General features: G+C 42.2%; 1 protein-coding gene across 1 annotated transcript in view; it reads left to right on the top strand.

The window, feature by feature from the left end:
• Positions 1 to 20014, top strand: part of RHOQ (ras homolog family member Q) — a 244781-nt gene that overhangs the window by 131919 nt on the left and 92848 nt on the right. Inside the window, exon 3 of the mRNA XM_086927782.1 lies at positions 9420 to 9584. Within this exon, the coding sequence (XP_086783908.1) occupies positions 9420 to 9584 (165 nt within the window). The remainder of the gene's footprint in view (positions 1 to 9419; positions 9585 to 20014) is intronic.

Raw genomic sequence — 20014 nt, 5'->3', positions numbered from 1 at the left:
CCATCCTCCTGTTTATCGTAAAAAGTTATATAATTAAAAGCCTCTACCAGACCACCAGCCGCATGCCCAGCATATCACCATGTCTTTCCAGGGTGTCCAGGAGGATGCCCTAAACTTTATCCAGGATGCCAAGCAACCTCAAATTCCTACCTGAAAGTCTTGCAGGCCACCAAGCACTGGAACTACAAGCTTAAACCCGTCAGGCTGACATAATATATAATTTCAGTGAGCAAGCAAATGAAACAGAAAGGGCGTGGGTTCTTTTCCGATTAATTGAAGTAATGTAGGGGTAAGCTGGAGGGTAGGTGGTTTTACAGTTGTATTTTTGTTATGCTGGGTCATGTGGTGCCTGGATAGGAATTTGGGCACCTCATTTAATAAGCAATGGTCCGAGAAAGTGGTAGAGGAGGTAATAAAACATTGCTTCTTTTGGTGTGCTTTTCTTGTGGAACTCTAAATGAGGGGTCAATGGTGACGCTGTGGGAAGGTCAAAGCAAATGGGGAATTGTTTTACAGGTCAGAGTTATTTATTCATACTCTTTGGGTGTAAAACTTTCATTTTATCAGTGTCCTGGCCTTTGCACAAAGCCAGTCGGGCACTCTGCAGACATCTGTGAAGCAGCCAGGACTAGATTTTGTGATGCAGCATCTCTCTGAAAGCAGCCAGGCCTAGATTTTGTGATGCAGCATCTATGAAAGCAGCTTGGACTAGATTGTGGGATGCAGCATCTCCCTGACCTGGAGAATATCGCTGCCATTCTGTCCCTAGTTGCTGAGGCAACTTTCATCCTTCTATTGAACGAGTTTCTTTCAGAAGCTTGGAGCCAATAAAGTAATTTCGTGCAGGGACAAAAGAAATAGATTCTGCTTTGAAAAGCAATCACACCTACAAAATTGTTTGAATTTTGATATTCATCAACTATTAGTTTTTGTCCCCTGCAGATACTTCCCATAGAAAGTGATAGCTTATTTCTACAAAGCTTTTCACTGAAACTCTGTGGCACTGCAATTCCTCCGCTCATTATTACTTCAAAAAAGAAGAAACAGATTCGTTTTATGTAACCACACCCCTAGCATGACAAAATAAATAGAAAAGAGTTATTTTTCAAACTCAGGAGAATAAGGTTTTAATGACAACTGAATGATTGCGTCCCTCATCTGGCCAATATTTTATTTACTATGTATTTGAGCCATCTAGTATAGATAGGCTTTATTATGTATTCTTTACATCGAGGGGTTCTGGTTAGAATGTAAAACACCAAGTTAAAGTACTGTTTGCTTGTAAATGTCACAAGAACCCTGATATGTCAATATAGGACCATATTACTTGCTTGTATTTTTTTTACACTAAATGTTTGCTTTAGCACGTGATTTGTGAACCAAAAATGGATTGGGATCCAACAAGCCACTATTTTACGTGACAGATTCTGCATTTTATGAATATTTTTCAAATCTGTTATGTAACTTGATGATCGGCCGTAGAATCTTGGTATGTACCTGACAAAGCGCTTAGAGACCCCTGGGTGATTACGCGCTATATAAAGCGAAATAAATGTGCAACTTTAGCACCAGTGGCGGCTAATCTGCTAAGACAGAGGAACATCACCCCACTGCCTGGAGCAGCAAAAAAGGAACCCCTGCTGTGCATGGCCAAAAGCCATACACTGCTGGGATTGGAAATTGAGTACATCATGAAACAAACAAAGAATCACTAAAAAAAACTTTTATACTGAATTATGGTTCTGGTTTAAATGCAGAAAACCACAGAAGCTTGTCAGTTTTGGTATCAACACACCTTAACTCTCACCAAGCTAAAAAAATCCAGTTGCCCAATGGTAGAGGAAGCGCATTCTATAGAGCAACATTGTGGGTAGTGGGAGTTAGTGTGTGCATAGCAAACATAACATGCAAAGTGGTTGTCCTCATTTGAGCCTGGATCATAAATTGGAGTGGGCTTAGCTCACATACTTCCCTATACCGTAATCACTCAGAATTACCTAAGAATTACCCGAGACTAAACTAAATTACGTGAGAGGAATAATTCTGTGTTTAGTACTATTTCACAGCTCAAAAATCCCAGAGGATGCATTTTTACACTAAGAAATAGAGCTAAATGCAGCAGAATACAGTTAACGAGCAGCCGCTTGCGTCCGCTAAATGAGGTCTTGAGGTTGGGTTTTCCCTAACTTACTTTTGCCATTTACAGCTATTTTCTGGGTGCAAAATTTGCAAAATGCATCCTTGAACCCAAAATAGACACAGTATCCAGTTTTGTGCTAAGAAATAGAGCTAAATTCAGCAGAACATAATTAGCGATTGCTCTCTTAATGTGCTCTTAAAGTAGAATTTTTCCCCTAAATTAAGCAATCCGGAGTAATCAAGGAATATCTGTAATTCTGCGTCAAACAGAAATGCGCAGTCACCAAAAACGACTCTGGTGTAATTTAAATTCCACCCAGGTGGAACTTACATTTTGGCTGTGTGTTTTCGGTGAAAAAAAAAAAAAAAAATATATATATATATATATATATATATATATATATATATATATAAATTCACTGGACAAAAACAAAGGTTACAGGGACATTATAGTTGGGTTTAGATTGTACACACACAAAATCATAGAAATTCAGCAGTTATACAGTATGAGTTATCTCAAGTAACTATAACTCGTGCCCTTAGGTAACTACAACTTACACCCCTACAATGACCATTTTGCTCATCAATAATTTCACAACAGATGGTGCAGTGATATTACCAATGATGCCACAGAAGATGTTATGAGTGACGTAATATGTGGGGTAATTAGCAGTTCATGGCGATGGCATGAGTTATAGTTACCCTAGTGCACGAGTAGTTCACATACTTAATTTAGTTTTTTGATGTTGCATTTCTTTATTTATGTACAAAGTGGCCCAAAAACAAAACCGCAGTGGCACCATTCAACGGTGACCTGCAAAAATCTGTGGATACATGGAGGCACACGGTTTGCAATCCAGGCACAACACACAATCATCAAAACAGGAATAGGGGTCCTAGCGCCATGTTGTCAGGCCAGGCTATAAACTGCAACAAGGGGAGAAAAACGGGGAATAGTGGGGGAGGCTCGGCCCCGGGATGGGGGTGTGCAGGGATGCGAGAGGGTAAGAGAGAGGCAAAAGAGACGAGGGGGAAGGGGACAAAGGGAAGGACGGGAAAGAGGGACAAGAGGGAAAGGGACCCACCATGGGCCTTGCAGCCTCTGGAGGAGGGGACACAGCAAAGGAGGAGAGGTCCAGAGGCAATTGCAGCACGTAGAGTGGCCAGCGGAGCCAGAAATGGAGCTCAGACTCTATAGAAACCCAGGTTCTTTGCCTGTCTGCCGAACAGTGATCAGCAGCGGTCGCCTTGCAAGTAGGGCACGCAGGTGTGAAGGAAGGTCTCTACCTTGTCTTGCAGGTTGTAAATGAGCAGCTCGTACCAGCCCATCTTGTACATTTCTGTAAGCCACTCCTCATTGTGGAGAAGTGTGGCTCAATGATTAGAGCGGCAGACCCTGATGCAGAGGTCTAGCCCGGGACCAGGGTTCAATTCCCCGCCTCGGCGGGTCTTGGGCTCAAAATTCCACGGACCTGATCATTCTCGCCTCGGTGCCTATTCCAATCATGGAGTCCCACTCTGCAACTCTGGGCAATAGCTTGCTTAATCTCCACAACGGCCCCCACAACGCTAAGGATGCCTGGCCTCCACCTTGGGGGTGCCCAGGAGTGGACGCCTCACAGGGAAAGCCAGGATGGGTTCCACAGCGGTATTCGTACAAGCGCCTTGAGACCCTTGCGGGTGAGTAGTGCGCTATACAAGTATCAATTTACAAATGCATGGATGGGGAGCGCCAGAGAACACAGCTTTTACCTGTCTCGAGCATAATACGAAGCAGTCGACAGTGCAGGGAAGTCTGTGGAGTCATGAAGCAGGATCATGGTGTGTGCGAGGAGCATAGAGATCGCCAACTTCTCTGAGAATGTGGAGCCAACAGTCTTCCAGAAGGGAAGGACCGTAGGAAAATCACACAGAATATGTACCACGTCACAGCATATCATCACAGCGCCAACAATTAGAGTGGAGCAGGAGCCCCACCGCCCTAAGCTTCGCCAATGTCCAATGCCAATCATGCAATGTCTTCAAGATGCAGAACTTCATTCTGGCCGCCTGGGCTCCGCAGCTGAGAGTTTCCAGAAGGTTCATCCATTTCTCCGCCTCGTACTCCACCTGGAGCCGAGTCAGCCAATTGGCCTGCGGCTCTCCATTAGGGGTAGGGAGTACAAATGCAGTGTTAAAATGTTGTAAAAGCCCAAAATCACCCCTCAGAATTGGCGACACACTTTGAGATAGGTGACCCCCAGAGTGGACGGAAGAGCCCAGGTCTCCGGGACCCAGGGCGACTCGCGAGGCAATGAAGCAGCTGCATGTGTTTCTACTGCTGGTGGAGCGGGAATTGGAACTCCTCAAAAATCATTTCAAAGGATTTGAGGGACAAACGTTATTTTGAACCCCGAACTCCACACATACAAAATGGCAATTATTGCCCTTGAACTCAGTACAGGACTTTGGGTGTTAAATGTAGGAGCCTGTTCCTTTCGGGCTTTGCAAAGTCACCCCTTGTAACACATATGAATTCACACATGACATCATTGACGATATCACAAATGAGCTCATTGGTGACATCACATACTTTATCACTACTGACATAATTGATGAGCACACTGCAACACAGAAAATAAGGGCACAAATAATCGAGATGGATTGACACAGATGAGATTGGATCCAAGGTCTGGCTGCAACAGGCCTTGAGCCAACCCCTATGCGTACGGCCTAAGGCTGTGCACAGCGGGTGTTGAATTCAGGGACTGGTTAGAGGCAAGGGCTTACCGCCACTCCTCACTGTGCATTTCCAAAGGAGTGTGCATTGGAAGTTGGCAGCAAAAATCGGGTTGGGCACAGAGCCGTAACACAGGGTAGACTTGCATCAAACCATTACTGTGCACGGTCATAGGCAGCCAAAAGCTGCAAACAGTGTTAATTTATAATTAAGTGTGTAAAACAATCCATTAATTGAAAGAAAGCCACAGTTAGAAAGTAGCAGACTAAGGGGCCATGTTTCCAACCAAATCGTACCCTGTTCCCAACGACCTATTATGACAGCGCCAAGAAACCGTCCGGTGTATGCTGCGCTTTATAAGTAATTTTTACATTACATTACATTTACATTACATGCCCGCAAAACGCAAGGGCTGTTCAAATCGGTTCTGAAAGGCATTCGGACAAGTCGAGCCTTTCGGAGCCGAATCATACTGCTCTATTGACTCTGTGTCCGAGCAAGTGATTACGATGTACAATTCGCACAGCTGTTCCGATTTGGTTTTGCCCAGAATGAATCGGCTGTCTGAATCTGTCTTTAGGGGCCAGTAGCAGGCCCCCCTTCACCCTGGCCCTCCGAATCGGGCTCGTGGGGGTACTCATGGTCCCCTCTTATCAACCATGCACAGTGTGGCAGGCACCATGGGGTGCCTGCCACAGGGTGCACGAGTTTCCACAGCCACCCTTTTCTTCAATTGGAGCCTGTGTTCTCATTCATAACACACACAGTCTTCAATGGAAGTCCCACCGAATCGTATCCAGAAGCATCCAGATGCCTCTAAATCGCTCGGTTGGACTCTCCCAATCCGAGTTCTCTAGAAAGCATTCCGGAACTGATTCGGTCGGAATGCTTTCCGAACGAGATCTTAATCGGCCCCTAAATGTTACAGGCTACGTAGATCAACAACATCAAAAGTGAAATCCAAAGTACACAAGAAAGTCTGAACCTATATTAACTTCCCTAAAAAATTTAAAACAAGATACTTGTACAGTTCACAAGATTCATATGAAAACACAATAAACATCGAAATACTTGAGAAAAACATGAAAGAAATCGGTAATAAAAGGAAAATAGCAAAGAAGCCCTAGATAACGAGATAAAAAACAAAACGCAAACCATAAGCCAACGTTTTAGGGTAAAGAAACACACAACACAAAACTGGCAGAAATGTCAATGTTAATATTACTTGTGATGTGATCAATTATGTCATGTGTGATGTCATAAGCACCGAAGCGGGCGGCACAAGTTATGGTTTACAAATAAACCATATCTGGTGACTTTCGGTGGTTTGTTTTGTTTGGGCCAGAAACATTAATCGGTTTCTGTGTTTTTTCCAGTGTATGTATGCATATATATAAATTTATATTTTTTAGAAGATTCTACTTTTTAAGTACATAGTAAGTATTTTTCTCTACTTTTTACTGCAGTGAAGCAATCAGTATAATTCTATATTTCACATTCTATTTCCAGTAAACATTTCGTTGTTTGATAAACAACTTGTTTAAAAGAACTACGTTAAAATAAACATTAAATATTAAAAATATCTAAATAATACAATATTGTCATCTCAGGATTCTGGTGACATTTATGATGTCAACAGAAACCCTAGATGACAAAACTGGACTACCTTCCATGTATTCTCTATATATTTAATCTTATTACTTTTCATTTTTGTGTCTTATTGGAAGGTAAATGCCCCCATTCTAATGTTTTCTAATATTTTTTCTAAAAGTTAGGGAGGCAACATAAAATATATTTTAATATTTACATATTCCTACTGATGATGTAATATCTCCTGTGATGCTGTGACTTCTGGTGTGAAATATTAACGGTCATGTGATTCCCGATGCAGTTACTGAGATGTAGGGACGCCTGATGCCCTGGATGTGATGTAGTGAGGCTAAACTGCAATGGATGACGGCCCATCACATCGCACCCCAGTGGCGCCCGATGACGCCTGACATCTAGTCGACTTTATTTATTACCTGCACTTCATGACCCATCCTGGCACCAATGAGCCTCCATCGTTTCAAATTCGGCCTCGGTGGCTCCTCTCTGCTGTGTCTGAGTCTTATAAGTGTGTGCCTGGACATGATACCCATCACAGCGATCAGTGGCAAATGTATACAGTTCTCGACAGCCACAGCAGACACAAACATAGCATTTCAACAATTAAGTGACACTTACCACCACTTACATAAATTGCCATTCACACAAGAGCAAGAAACAAGCAATTAGGACACGCTAGTAAGTGGGGGCAATTAATTGTCTTGGTGACCTTATGGTGTTTGTTTGCCACTAATTTTTCAGATGTTAAGGAGGAAGAAGTAAAACTGAACAAAATGGCTTGTTGTTAGGGATTGGATACTCGATGTTTGCAAACATTGTAATTTCAAGCTGTCAGGTTACACAAGCCACTATGAGTTCAAAGTGGTTCATATTTGGGCAGGGATCTGTTTCGGGTTTTACTTCATTGGTGTTAAAGACTTCACGTTAGTATAGTTCCTGCAGTTATTGTACACTTACTAAATGAGCAATGTTTAACAAAGAAGCCTTTCGTGTGTTTGATTGTGATTGATTTCAGTTGCACAATAGTTTACCTGGAGGTGAATCACTACAATATCACAGCATTTGAATTATTGTTGATGCATACTCTTGGGTAGGCTTCTGCTTCCACAATATGGCCGAGGGGAGAAACCTATATGTCAGTTTGAAATGAGTTAATCTCCTCTCCATCCGGGCATACATGAGAGGTTTATAGTGGTTACTTAGGATAAAGGAGAGTTACGTTTGCGGAGGGAGATGGTGCATGGCTGCCTGGTTAAAGTGGAGTAGCAGCAGAACCAGGCGCGGGAAACTGTGATAACCAGAGATGGCAGGGGGGTGGCAGATTCTTAGAGTATCATACTCTGTAGTGCCCCCTTCCCATCTTTAAATTAGGCAGCTATGGGTGGTATAGTCATTTATGATCTTTCTCAGTTATAATGAGATAACATGCTAACATAAGACTCAACCGTTGTTTTGTGAACTTTACTTACTAATGTTAGATATGTGCTTCCTGCTAGTGCCTCAGACAAACATTTTAAGAAACAAGAATTGGCAAAGTCAGCCGTGTTCTCCTTTGAATGCCTGAGGTTTTGGCTTTTCCAATGCTTGTTTGCATTGGCATAATGATATTCCAAAATGGCCACCAGTGCGCAACAACACCTGTACATGCATGCAGATGCATAGATGGCCATTTTGGAATGGGGTTCTAATAAAGAAAAGCCAACAAATATGTCTGCCAATGTATGGCACATGGGTGGGTATGTGTCATAATGCACCAGTTGCAATTTTGGAATTTTATTTTTTCAAGCCGGTGGGCATTTCTAAAAAGTGAATTAAAAAGATAACGTAAAGTGTCTGAGAGCACAAAAACTAGAAAGTGAATGACCAAGTAGCAATTTGCTGCTGCTGGACTCTTGAAAAAAAATTAAAAGCATGAAGCGGGACAGGGAGTGTGAAGGGGGAGGGGAAGAAGAATGGAGGAGCCAGGCAGAGGACCACTGAGAGAAAAGATGAGCGAGACAGTGCTGTTAAAGTGTGGACAAGGCTTATTTCCAGAAATGGTAATAGTGTGTATAATAGGGGTTTAAAAGTAACTTTGTACTGCACTTTGTCAAAAGCACTTGAGGGGCAAAAATGTAAAATGAAACAAGTAAACAAGTGAGCGAGAACAAAGCCTGCATGCACTCCCATGGAGCACGGCAGGAAAAAAGTAGTTCCCTGAGTGTAAGCAGTGAAAGAATACAGCACATCCAATCAAACACTGTAAAACAGTGGTGTTCCAGGGATAGGGCTAACCTAAGAGGAGGAAGGAAATACATTGAATAAAAGGCATGAAAAGGAGATTGACAAGAAAGCCAACCAATGATCAGAAGTAGAATGACCAAAAGTTCACTCATAGTATTGGTATTAAACAAAGTAAGTCTTTGACATCTTGCCTGTAGCCAAGACCAAAAAACAGCAGTCGGGTATTTTATCACAAGCTGTGCAATCTTACACATGATGGTTTTTGAGCTTGTGGCCACCAATCACAAGTACCCTAGCAATATATTTGAAACCTCAAATACTTCTATTGGTCACACTATGAGCGAGAGAAAATCAGGAAGTTTAACCACCCCCTCTAGTTTCTATCGATTGTTCTATGTTATGAACCCACTGGATGTAAACATTAGTAGTTAAAGAGTTTGTTCTCGGTTGGTATTTGATTAAGATTCTTTAATGTGCAGTCTTGGTATATTTTTATCTGTGTGGAACCCACATCATTGTTGTGATATATATTTAATATATTTAAATTGTCTGTGTCATGGTGTATGTTGATATCTGCTGTCTTAAAATGCCAGTAAAGTTTGTGTAATGTGTGTGCACGGATATTTTGCCGTAACCATTGACAACAGTTGTAGCTGTCTGTTACTCTCAGTAATCTTGGTTTTTTTCATTGGGAGTGCAGAGTTGTATATAATATAATGCTCTTTTGCAGGAAGACTATGATCGTCTAAGGCCTTTGTCATATCCTATGACCGATGTGTTCCTTATCTGCTTCTCAGTCGTGAATCCCGCCTCGTTCCAAAATGTAAAGGAGGAATGGGTCCCCGAACTGAAGGAATATGCACCCAACATCCCCTTCCTGCTGATAGGAACCCAGGTTTGTTTTAATCTTATTGACATCTACATATCAACAAGAATGTAATTTTTGGACTTGTTTTAACACTGGTAAATTATATATTTTAAATATGTCACATCAACACAGGTTGATGTGTTGACCACATGCTCCCTTTCAGGCAAATAAATGGACTCATCGGGGAGAAATATGCATGGGTTTGTTATTGTGCAGTATTATTTTTGCATAGCTCTCCAATGTTATATTTAGTGTCCACTGAGAGTAAAATGGGTAGTGCAATGCAATGCTCTGGAAGTTACGTTGAAGGGTAACAAGATGAAGCACTTCATTTCTTGAGGCGAAAATGAGTCAAACTCTCAATATGAGGCTGTCAGCGGCGGATCCTCCGCTGTGGCGGTGGAACGTCGCCCCCTCCCCAAAAAACGTCAGGAAAGGTAAAATAATGACACGTGTTAATTTCATGTCTCCTTTCCTGACGAGTTTTGGCGGCAAGGCCTGGAGGGTGAGAGCGCTGAGGGGAGTGGTAGTGCACTGCCTTCACTGCACATGATGATTTGGCCAGCCGTCTCAGGGCGGCCAAACCATCATGTGCAATGAACCTCTCTCTAACCCCAGCTGCATTGATGGGGTTTTAGAAAGCAGGCACAGAATCCCAGTCTGTCCTGGAGCGCCAATCTAGGGCTTTCAGGCCAATCCTGAAACTGCTCTCATATGAGTGCAGCTTCAGGATTGGCCGCAGCGCATTCTGGGAGCCTATGTCTGTCTGAAGCAGAGGAGTGAGACGTGGCCGGATTAAGGTACGATTTTTATTTTTTTTATTTTGCTCCCTTCAGTACCCCTATGCCCCCTCCTCGCCTCCCGCACGCCCCACCACTCATCCCAAACACTGGCTGCTACTGGGCTCAGTGCAGACTTGGGGTACTGTGTCGTGGATAGAGATAATGAAAATCCACAGAAGAAAACCGCAACTCAACACGAATATGAAAATAAATCATGCACATATTGATCTTGTTTTTGATCTTCTTTCTCCTGTTTTCAAATGTAGAGACAATATTATTTCCACCTGGATGGCAGTTTAGGTTGTTAGAAATAAATACTCCATGGTTTTAGCACATTAAGTGTGTCCAGGTCCAGAATTATCTGGTCCTCAAACTCTGATCCAAATAATTTCGTGACCTGAGGTGAAGAAGAGGTTTCCCTCAACCAAACTAAAAGAGACTCTGCCCTCCTGCCACCCATCACACACTTCCATACACATAGGGCCAAGAAAAAAAAGGCCCTGCACCATTTACCACTAGCTTTAATCAGGGTGAAATGTGTGCAGATTTGGGCAAAATGTATTTCTCCTGGAAGGGAGGAAAACATGCAGAATTGTGCCTAGTGTTCCCTGGTCCATGCATCATTCCCCACTGGGGGAAGTAATTTGTAACTCCCCTAAACTCATGGTGAGATATTAGCCGGAATTGTTCATTCCGGCCTAGATGATCCCGGGTAACTCGTAATGGGGGCCAAAGTCATGTGTCTTTGTGGACATAAAATAAAGAAGTTTACACCTAATTTCGAAAAACCATGAAGTACTGAGCTGCACACACGCAAACTATACTGACCCTCCGACCGAATCAACACGTTTTACAGTTCACAACTCGATGGTACTTCATTTGTTGACAGATAAAAGTTATAATGTGCCATCCAAGGAGAGAAACAGTGGCCCTCAAATTACACACCCAACATATGGAAAGCAGTGCCCTTCTGATTCGGACTGGAGTAAGATTCTGGCGCACCCCAAACGTATTTCCAGGAACGTGAGGTTGAAGTATTCAATTAATTTACGTGCACATAGGCTACAAAGTATATATGGGGGGGGGGGGGGGGGGGGGGGGGGAGGGGAGCCGAGAGCCTGCCCCAGATGCTCGGTTTTGGATGCCGATTTTGGCCACATGACATGGAGTTGTCATTGGCTGCGTCCTTTCTGGGTATTAGTAATCCATACACTCGCCATCAGTCTTGACCGCACACTGCAGTGATGGTAGAGACTTGTCTAATAGGGTTATTTCATAGGCTCGGAAAGTAGGCACTAGATTTGTAGATCTCGCCCCAGCACTGGCCAAGCAGCGAATAGCAATGATGCGGAAACCAGGGAATGGCCCGATGGCCGCACTCAGGAACGCAACAGTTTTGACTCGGGCAGAGGAGAGAGTGGCGTAGATGCCCATTGGCAGGATTGTAGATGGAGGTACTGGAGGCTTGGGAGGGTCAAGAGGAAAACATGGGTGATGATATCTAGGTGCAAGCTACACACTCTACTGGGACCGGAGACCCCCCTCCAGATGACAAAGATGGGGAAAGTGACAATTATTAGGGGGAAAGGATGTGAAGTGTCCCAGTGCTTAAAGGTCCTTCCTTATATGGCACTGAGACTCGGGGTGACTGTTTCCCCCCCCCCATAATTGAACCCCCCCTAGTTTATTCACTAGACTCCTTACTAGTGTACACACTAGTAAGGAGTTACTCTTTCCATAGGTACCCTACTTCGAGTTGTGTGTGCAAATCAGAAGTCTTGATTCTGCTAATCTTCATTTGAGGATTTCTGTCCCCACAAATTCCAATTCGTGTCAAAGCCAGTTTACAATTGATAAACCTAAACTTAGGTGCAGCAGAGGCTAGCGTAAGTACGTCTTTGAGGGTGAATAATTCTTCAATATAACCCTATTTTACGTCATGTTGGATAAGGAGGTTATCTGAATGGAAAAATTATTTACAGGTGGAAACAAAAAAAGATACTTTTGATGTGCCTTTAAGCCTTGAAAGTAACAGTAAATCTGGCTGTGGGTGTTATGTAACAGATGAAATAAGCAACTTTGCTAAAATTGTAGGCGTACACCTACAGTTAATGAAAATATTAATTATAATTTTGAATGGGTCCTTAAATAGTTGAGATAATTTGTTTTACAACATCAATATATTCCCGTTGAACCCTGCCTTCTTAAAAGTCTTGTAAGCGTGGGTGTTATGTAACAGATGAAATAAGCAACTTTGCCAAAATTGTAGGCGTACACCTACAGTTAATGAAAATATTAATTTCATTTTGAATGGGCCCCTAAATAGTTCAGATAATTTTTTTTAGAAAATTAATATATTCCCTTTGAACCCTGCCTTCTTAAAAGTCTTGGAAGCATAGCAGTGATTCGGACTGGAGCATTGGCGAACATGCATTATTAGCTGTATTGCTTGCATAAGGACTGCTAGCTGCCCTGCATTTGAGACACATCCATGACCCAATATGGTCTGCTAGAGTCATTCAAATGCCACTTTCCTATTTGGTAAAATGACACATTCAGATGCATAGCTCTATTCTCTACAATATTTAGGCTTTTGTGACTAAACATTTTCTGAGATAGATATGTATGATGCCTTATTACTCTTTTCCAAATTCATTTCGATGATCCCATTATATTTTTGATGCGAATCCACTGCACCCACCTTATCTTTGTTTACATATTTTACCTTTCCATAACAAATTGTGAAAATGCATTGTACCCTTTTCATATTCATTCTTTCTGGGGAAGTGAAGCTTATTTTTTTTTCTTACTTGCAAAATATAATACAACAGATGCTGGTATTAATGTTAAATAGACAATGTTGATCAGTAGAAAATATTGCTTACATCCTATTCAATTTCTTCATGGTATCTAACAGTGCTCTCCAGCCACTGTCCAAGTATATCACAAGCAACCGTCCTGTTGTCTGGATTTGTTTTACAATTAAAATTAAAGAGTTGGAATCTTAGTATAACTGTTGAAATAAATTATTTTATGGAGCTAATTTTTTTGTCATTTTCAAATCCTTTCAGAAAATGTCTGTGCTTTCTTCAATACCAATTACTGATTTCCGACTTGTCGGTTATGCACAGACATCTAAAATAGAAGTAGGTATGAGTGAATCAGGCCCAGGCCAGATTGTTCGGATCTCCACACAAGTTTAATGTTCATAGAATTGCTTCCCTAGAGGAACAGTCATTGACTAAGACTTTTGGTTTGGGGTTTTAGGACATTCTTGTCTTAAGCATTATTTTATTGATTGTTTCATTGGTTTGCAAGGCCATATAGAGGTGCTTAAGTTGTCTGGGATTTTTCTCCCTAGTTATGCATGTACATCTGTATAAAAAAAAAATACTGCCAATTAGGCACCCACAGACCTTCTGCTCTAAAACTGGTGATTTTCGTGAATAACGGGCAGAAATGAAAGGGTTTCAATTTAATATATCTTGCCACAGAAGGGATGTTGAATTTTCCTTCAATATGATAAAACATGTCAAGAAACCAGCTTTGGATATCAGAGGAAACCATCACTTCGAAGCATCTCAGATTAAAACACTAAGAAGGAACTCAAGGTTGGTTTGTTACAATTCGAAGGTCAGGAGCAAGAAGATTGGTATTATATATGGAAATCATAACTTTCCTAGACATATTCAAATACTTCTTAGGAAGATAAGCGGTGCCTCTTCAATGGGCCCTGGGGCTTTGCTGAAGTTATTCTAAGCAATCAGAACAAGATCTAGAGTTTCTCCTGAGAAGTATGAACTCACAAAAGTAAAGCTTTTATTAAACTGGACTATTTAGAGCCCCCTCTGTGCATCCTTGTTGAATCAACCGACTACAGCGTATATGGGAATTTGCTGAAGGAAGGCCAGAGATTGATTGCACTGACTGGCACAGAATGGAAGATAACAACTCATACAGTCCTGAGTAATGGAAAGAAAAGATTGATTGTGAAGACCACCCTTAGTCTACGGCAAGAGTCATTGGATGCTTAGTAGAAACACAGTTCAGCACATGGTCACGAGTGGGATAAATAGTGAACACTAGTTACCAATCTGTGTTGCATTATGAGTGCAGTCTGATGAACAGCAGACTACTCTGATAGAAAAGAAATGTAGAGGAAAACAAAGCAGATCACAGACATGGGTCAGAGCCTATTTATCAACCTATCTAATGCAAAATAGTCAAAATAAGGGCTATACCACATTGGTAATAACAGGGATACATTTACCTTCTATTTTATCCATAGAATATTGATGTGTTTCGGCTCCTTCTTTTGAATCTTAACTGAAGATAGAGCCCTGTATATTTTTGTTAATTCTCCCTGAATTTCATCTCAAAGGGTGACTATCTCATTCCATGAAAGTCACACTGCTGCTATCAATGAAACATGCTCTGGGTCTAATCCATGCTTGGAAAACTACGTTTGTAGTGTCCTGCTTTAACACTACATGCAAACAGTGGCATAACAAGGGAGGGTGGGAGGGGTGGTCTGCTCTGGACGGCATGAGTTTGGTGGACGGCGGCCTCCTCCCCGCTCTTACCTGTGGCCGTCGCGGGGTGGCAAAAGGTCTAGGTACGCCACTGCATGCAAAACTAGTGCATCTTGAGAAAAGACTGTAAAATGAGGATCAGTAACATTCTAGTTTTATGCTCTATCTTGGTTTTATTTTCAACAGGTCAAATCTAACATGAGGTCTTCCAGCCTTTATTAAAACATAGTGTTTGCAGCATGTGCTGTTGTAGATTACATGCAATGCACTACTCTGTCATCCAGTGTGGTGTTCAGAAAAATGCAGATTGTTTACTTGAAAAGTTTACATTTTTGCTATGAGGATGACACATGATCCCACTATGCATTGAAACTGAGTCATGGGTGAAAAAATGTGGGTTTAAACATGACAAAAAAAGACTAGTGTGCCAAAGAACATTAGTAGGCTCTTTAATACCTTACATCGGTTTGATGCATTGAGAACTAATAAGTTCTAGTACTCATTTTCCAGGTCATGTGAGAAAGAATCTGTGGGAAAGTCAGGGATAGAAAATATCCTTTTTCAATTTGTCCTCTAGGTCTAATCAAGTTGGCATAATTCAGTTGGCATTGGGTGTGTAATCTGTGCCTTCTTCAAGATCAAGTCATAGACAGCTGTCCTGTCTGTCAGTGTTCCAAGTGGAAACACTTTCCACCCCCATCCCCTCCCCCCACAGAGGGCCGGCCAAACAGCCATGTGCACTAAGGTGTGGGCAAACCACTCCTCCCCGACCCTGCTCCGAGAGCAGAGCAGTCCCGCCCGCAAAGCAGCACGGAAACATAAAATTATATTAACTCAAAGTTATTATCATTTTATATTTCCTTTATTTGCACTACTTAAAAGCAGTGAGAGCAATGCCCCTCCACCATAGCGGAGGAGCCACCCGCTGGCTGATGGGTCTATTGTTGCAAAGTCTCGCCCCGGTTCAGAAGATGCCCGTGAAGCGGGGCCCCAACTTCCTTAGGTCTAGATGATCCAGTAACAAAATTGTATGAATTTCAAACTCTTTGTTGCAGTAAACTAGATTGTTTAATCCTTCTTGCTGGGTAAGGGTCAGCCATCTTCCGCGTCTCGTTGCTACTCGTAGTTTGGTCATCAGCAAGGCATCAGCTGTGAATTTCCAAATTGTAACGGCATCCGTCTTACATACCAAAAAAGGCATATAACAGGATCTACCTTAATACAAGAGTCTCTCATTTCGTCTAGACTTTTAGTAATATTATGCCAAAATCTAAATATTTAAGCGAAACCCCGAACCATGTACAAAAAGTCAGCTCCCTCACCCTTATGTACAAAAAGTCAGCTCCCTCACCCTTACATCTTTCGCATTTATCAATTCGTTTCTCCTAAGCCCTTTTCCATCAGACCTGTCTGGGTATGATATATCCTGTGTAAGGATTTAAAGTGTAGAATGGGCAAGCGACTGCTAGGGGGTAGTTCACCAGGCTGGTAGCAGCAATATTTACAAGTTTCTTCCAAAATATGGATGATAGGTTCTAGGTTCCATTCTGCACACAGTTGTACAGCCTTGTAAAAAGTTTTTTAGTTTTTCAGATGTCCGCAACAGTGCTAAGGATTGTAATCATTTAGACTTCTCTTGTTATGTGTTAAACAAATTGTTACATGCCACACTGGCCCTGTAATCAAAAAATAATTTCGTCATCGGACTGCTATTTAATGAGTTTCCCATATTCTGGCCTGTAAACTTCCACCTCCCCCAGAATATATTGATCCCAGTGTATTCAACTCCAGCTAACTTATCTTCACCCATGGAAGTTATTTTGCGGTGATGTACCAATGGGAGTTGTAGCGAGTAAATGGCGCTCACGTGTGCTCTTTTTTTGTTTGTTATGCCTGTGCATCAAAGCGCACCCATCTCCTGCTTTCTTCTTGGCAGTTGTTGATGTATCACACTGACTGTTAATGGAGTCGGCAATGGTATGTCTATTTCTATCGCCAGGTAAGGCAGATATGGGGTGGGATAGTACCAGTGGTATTCATATTGTGCCTGTACACATAGATAATAAAGCCCCATATTTGGTGCCTTGAAGCCACCCTCATCATGTGGCAGGGTAATTATATACCATCTCAATTTTGATTGCATGTATGCAAGGATCTGAGTGTTCTGAAAAATTTTGACTTATTGTCAAGGGGATATTGTTGAACAGATTTAAAATTTTGGAGGCACAACCATTTTCATGATACCTATTCTGCCAGCTAGGAAAAGTTGCATCAAAATCCATTTTCCTATCCGTGCTTATAAATTTATCAGTGCTTTCCCATAGTTTTCAGTGATGGTGGCTTCTCGTACCCTGCCAAGCCAAATTCTATGGTATTGCACTAGTTCTGTCGTCCATTCTAATGGATATTCTACATAACAGTGTCCAGTTCCCTGGGCCAAAGGCAGAACTTTAATTTTTTTCCCAGTTTATTTGGAGTTCAGAGAGAAATCTACATTTTATGTTTTCCCTAATAACAGGAGATACATTCTCACCAAGGTGTTTCATATAAATTGCCATATCAGCTGCACAGAGGGAGCTGATCAGTTTACTCTCTATGATGCTGATTTGCCTTACCAGAATGATACTATCGGAGCCAACATACTCACGGCTCCAGGGAAAAGCCAAATAATAACAGAGGTAGAGGGCTTCCCTGTTGTGTGCCTCACTATTGGATCTGAAACCATGTAATCGTTGCACACCCATTTACTGGGTTTGCCATACATCAGCTATATCCGTTGCATGAATGGATTGGACATCCCTATTTGCGTAGAACTTGAAAGAATAACCCCCCTCAGAGAGGCAAAAGCTTTGGTGGCATCGAATAGCACAGCCACATCCTCCAAGTCTTGGTTTAGCTGGTGCAATAAAAGCAAATATAGTGAGTAGGTTTGTGTGCAGTTGAACAGGTGTGGATGAAGCATGATTGATCTGGCATCACTAAGTCTGTAATCATGGGCCACAGCCTATTGGCTAGTATTTTAGCTAGAATTTTCACATCAACATTAATTACAGAGAGTGTCCTATATGAATCAAACTATTGCTGTTGCTTGCCTAGCTTGGCAATGGAAATTATAAAGGCTTCTCTCATAGTTTGAGGGAGATCCCCTTTTTCCCAAGCCTCACTATACACTGCGAACAAATGTGGCCCGATGATGGTGGCATACGCATAAAATTCATTTGGCAGGCTGTCTGAGCCATGAGCTTTGCAATCTCTTCTACTGTGATGGCGTACATGAGGAATTCCTAGTGACCCTTCCCAGCCATTCCATTGCTATGTCCTATAAATACTCAATAATCTGATCTACCCTTGCCTGGATCTGCGAGTCATGGACACCTGCATATGAGGATTTAAATACCTGGGCAATATCTTCTGTTTGGTGTTGAATGCAACAGTTTGCTGCCTGTTTTGCAGCTATATCCCCTGATGCCCACTTGTTTCTAAATATGTCTGCCATGAAATTTCCCTGGCCCCTCACCGTCTCTGTGTCTATGTGCCAGGGTATTTTCTGGGAGGTCTTCTACTTCATTGTATTATAATATTTTCTGTTTATTATCTATCTATCCAGCATCCCTCAGATTTGCCATTTGATACTTTAAGCAAGTATATGTATTTTTCAAACTTATGCATATGGACTCTTAAAGTTTTTAATATCCCATTTTGTTTAGACATGTACATCGCTCTGATAACTGCCATAAATGCCTCCCACCCTCAGTGCTCTTGCCCTCTACCGTTCCATCAATATTTTGGAAAAATTCTCTAGTTTTCTCTTTTATTTCCTCTCTGAATACTGCATCAGTGAACACGTTTCGATGTAATGCTACAAGAATGACTGGCTCTGTCCCAAAGGGATTTCCAAACTGAATGGCCAGCTGTGTCCCACCGGGATTGACAAACTCAACAGCACTGATGAATGATCCGATAGGTGTCTAACTTCCTTCACCCACCTGTTAACATCATTGTTGACTAACCACTAGTCATGCCGGATCCATGTCCCCTGTTCTGAGGACATGAGGCTCAAAGCATCCCCCCGCCAGCACTTATCGCAGTTAGGGGGCAACACCGGTGTCGCAAGGCCTGGCTCTTCTATGCTGCGTGTCCTCCATCTAGCCAGGCAAGCTCTTGGATGTCATCTCAGCAGCTGATTCGCATGAGAGGGTGCTGTCGTTCTCTCTTCCTCTTCACTGATGCTAGGGGAATCCAGTTTGCTGCCCTCGACATGGGTTTCTACGCCCGCTTTCCATGCTGCCTGATGTGTCTTCCTCATTTGGTTCATAGACCACTCCCATTTGGTTAATTTTTCACCAGCTGTGCATCTGCTGCAGTGATGCTGTGCTTAAGATGGTCTGAAGTTCTTATACAAGCCAGATTAAACAGTAAACTGTCGGTTTTCTACCCCTCATTTCCACAGACGGACTAGAGCAATTCCATTTTGTATTCAGATCTCTGGCAACCTCCCAGCACTACCCTGTTTAACTGTGAAAATAATCAGGGCATTGCACCTAGTGTTTTCATTATGATTATAATGTGCATTTGAGCATGTGTGTAGAGATTTGTGTGACGGTCTTCTTCAATTGTAGTGGCCTCCTTCAGATATGAAGGAGGCAAATAATGACATTTTTCCCTAGTGTTTCCTAAAGTTTCTTTCAGTTGGGCTTGATTTTTAAAAACTAAGTGAATTTTGTGAAGTCTTGAATAGAAATGCATTATTTAGTCTTGGAGAACGGTATGAAACAGGCCTGTCTGGAGAACCATTAGAGGATGGGGAGCTATTCTTGGAAATTTCTCCGAGAGGCTAGCCTTTGTGCTCTTAGAGAAGAGGTACTTACTTTTTGATAGGACAGAGTGGGTGAGATCATTGATGTGGCTACAGCATCCAGCACAAAGACTGCCCATATAAGAAGGGAGGACATCTTCTGTTACTATAAGTGTTCCTGGTCTTGCATCGTAGGCAGCCAAGCAACACAACTGTGGTGCTCTTCACATGCTACTTCCCATTCTCTGCAACTTAGTTCACCCCATCAAAATGCTTTCAGGCCAGAACAAAGACTTCATAGGCAAATTTGTAAACCTCCCTGTCTGATCTAATCTACACTACACTACA

The sequence above is a fragment of the Lissotriton vulgaris genome, chromosome 6 (assembly GCF_964263255.1).
Source record: "Lissotriton vulgaris chromosome 6, aLisVul1.2, whole genome shotgun sequence".
Classification (NCBI taxonomy): Eukaryota; Metazoa; Chordata; class Amphibia; order Caudata; family Salamandridae; genus Lissotriton; species Lissotriton vulgaris.
Note: the sequence above shows the minus strand (reverse complement) of the source record. Positions and strands in the feature narration are given on the sequence as shown.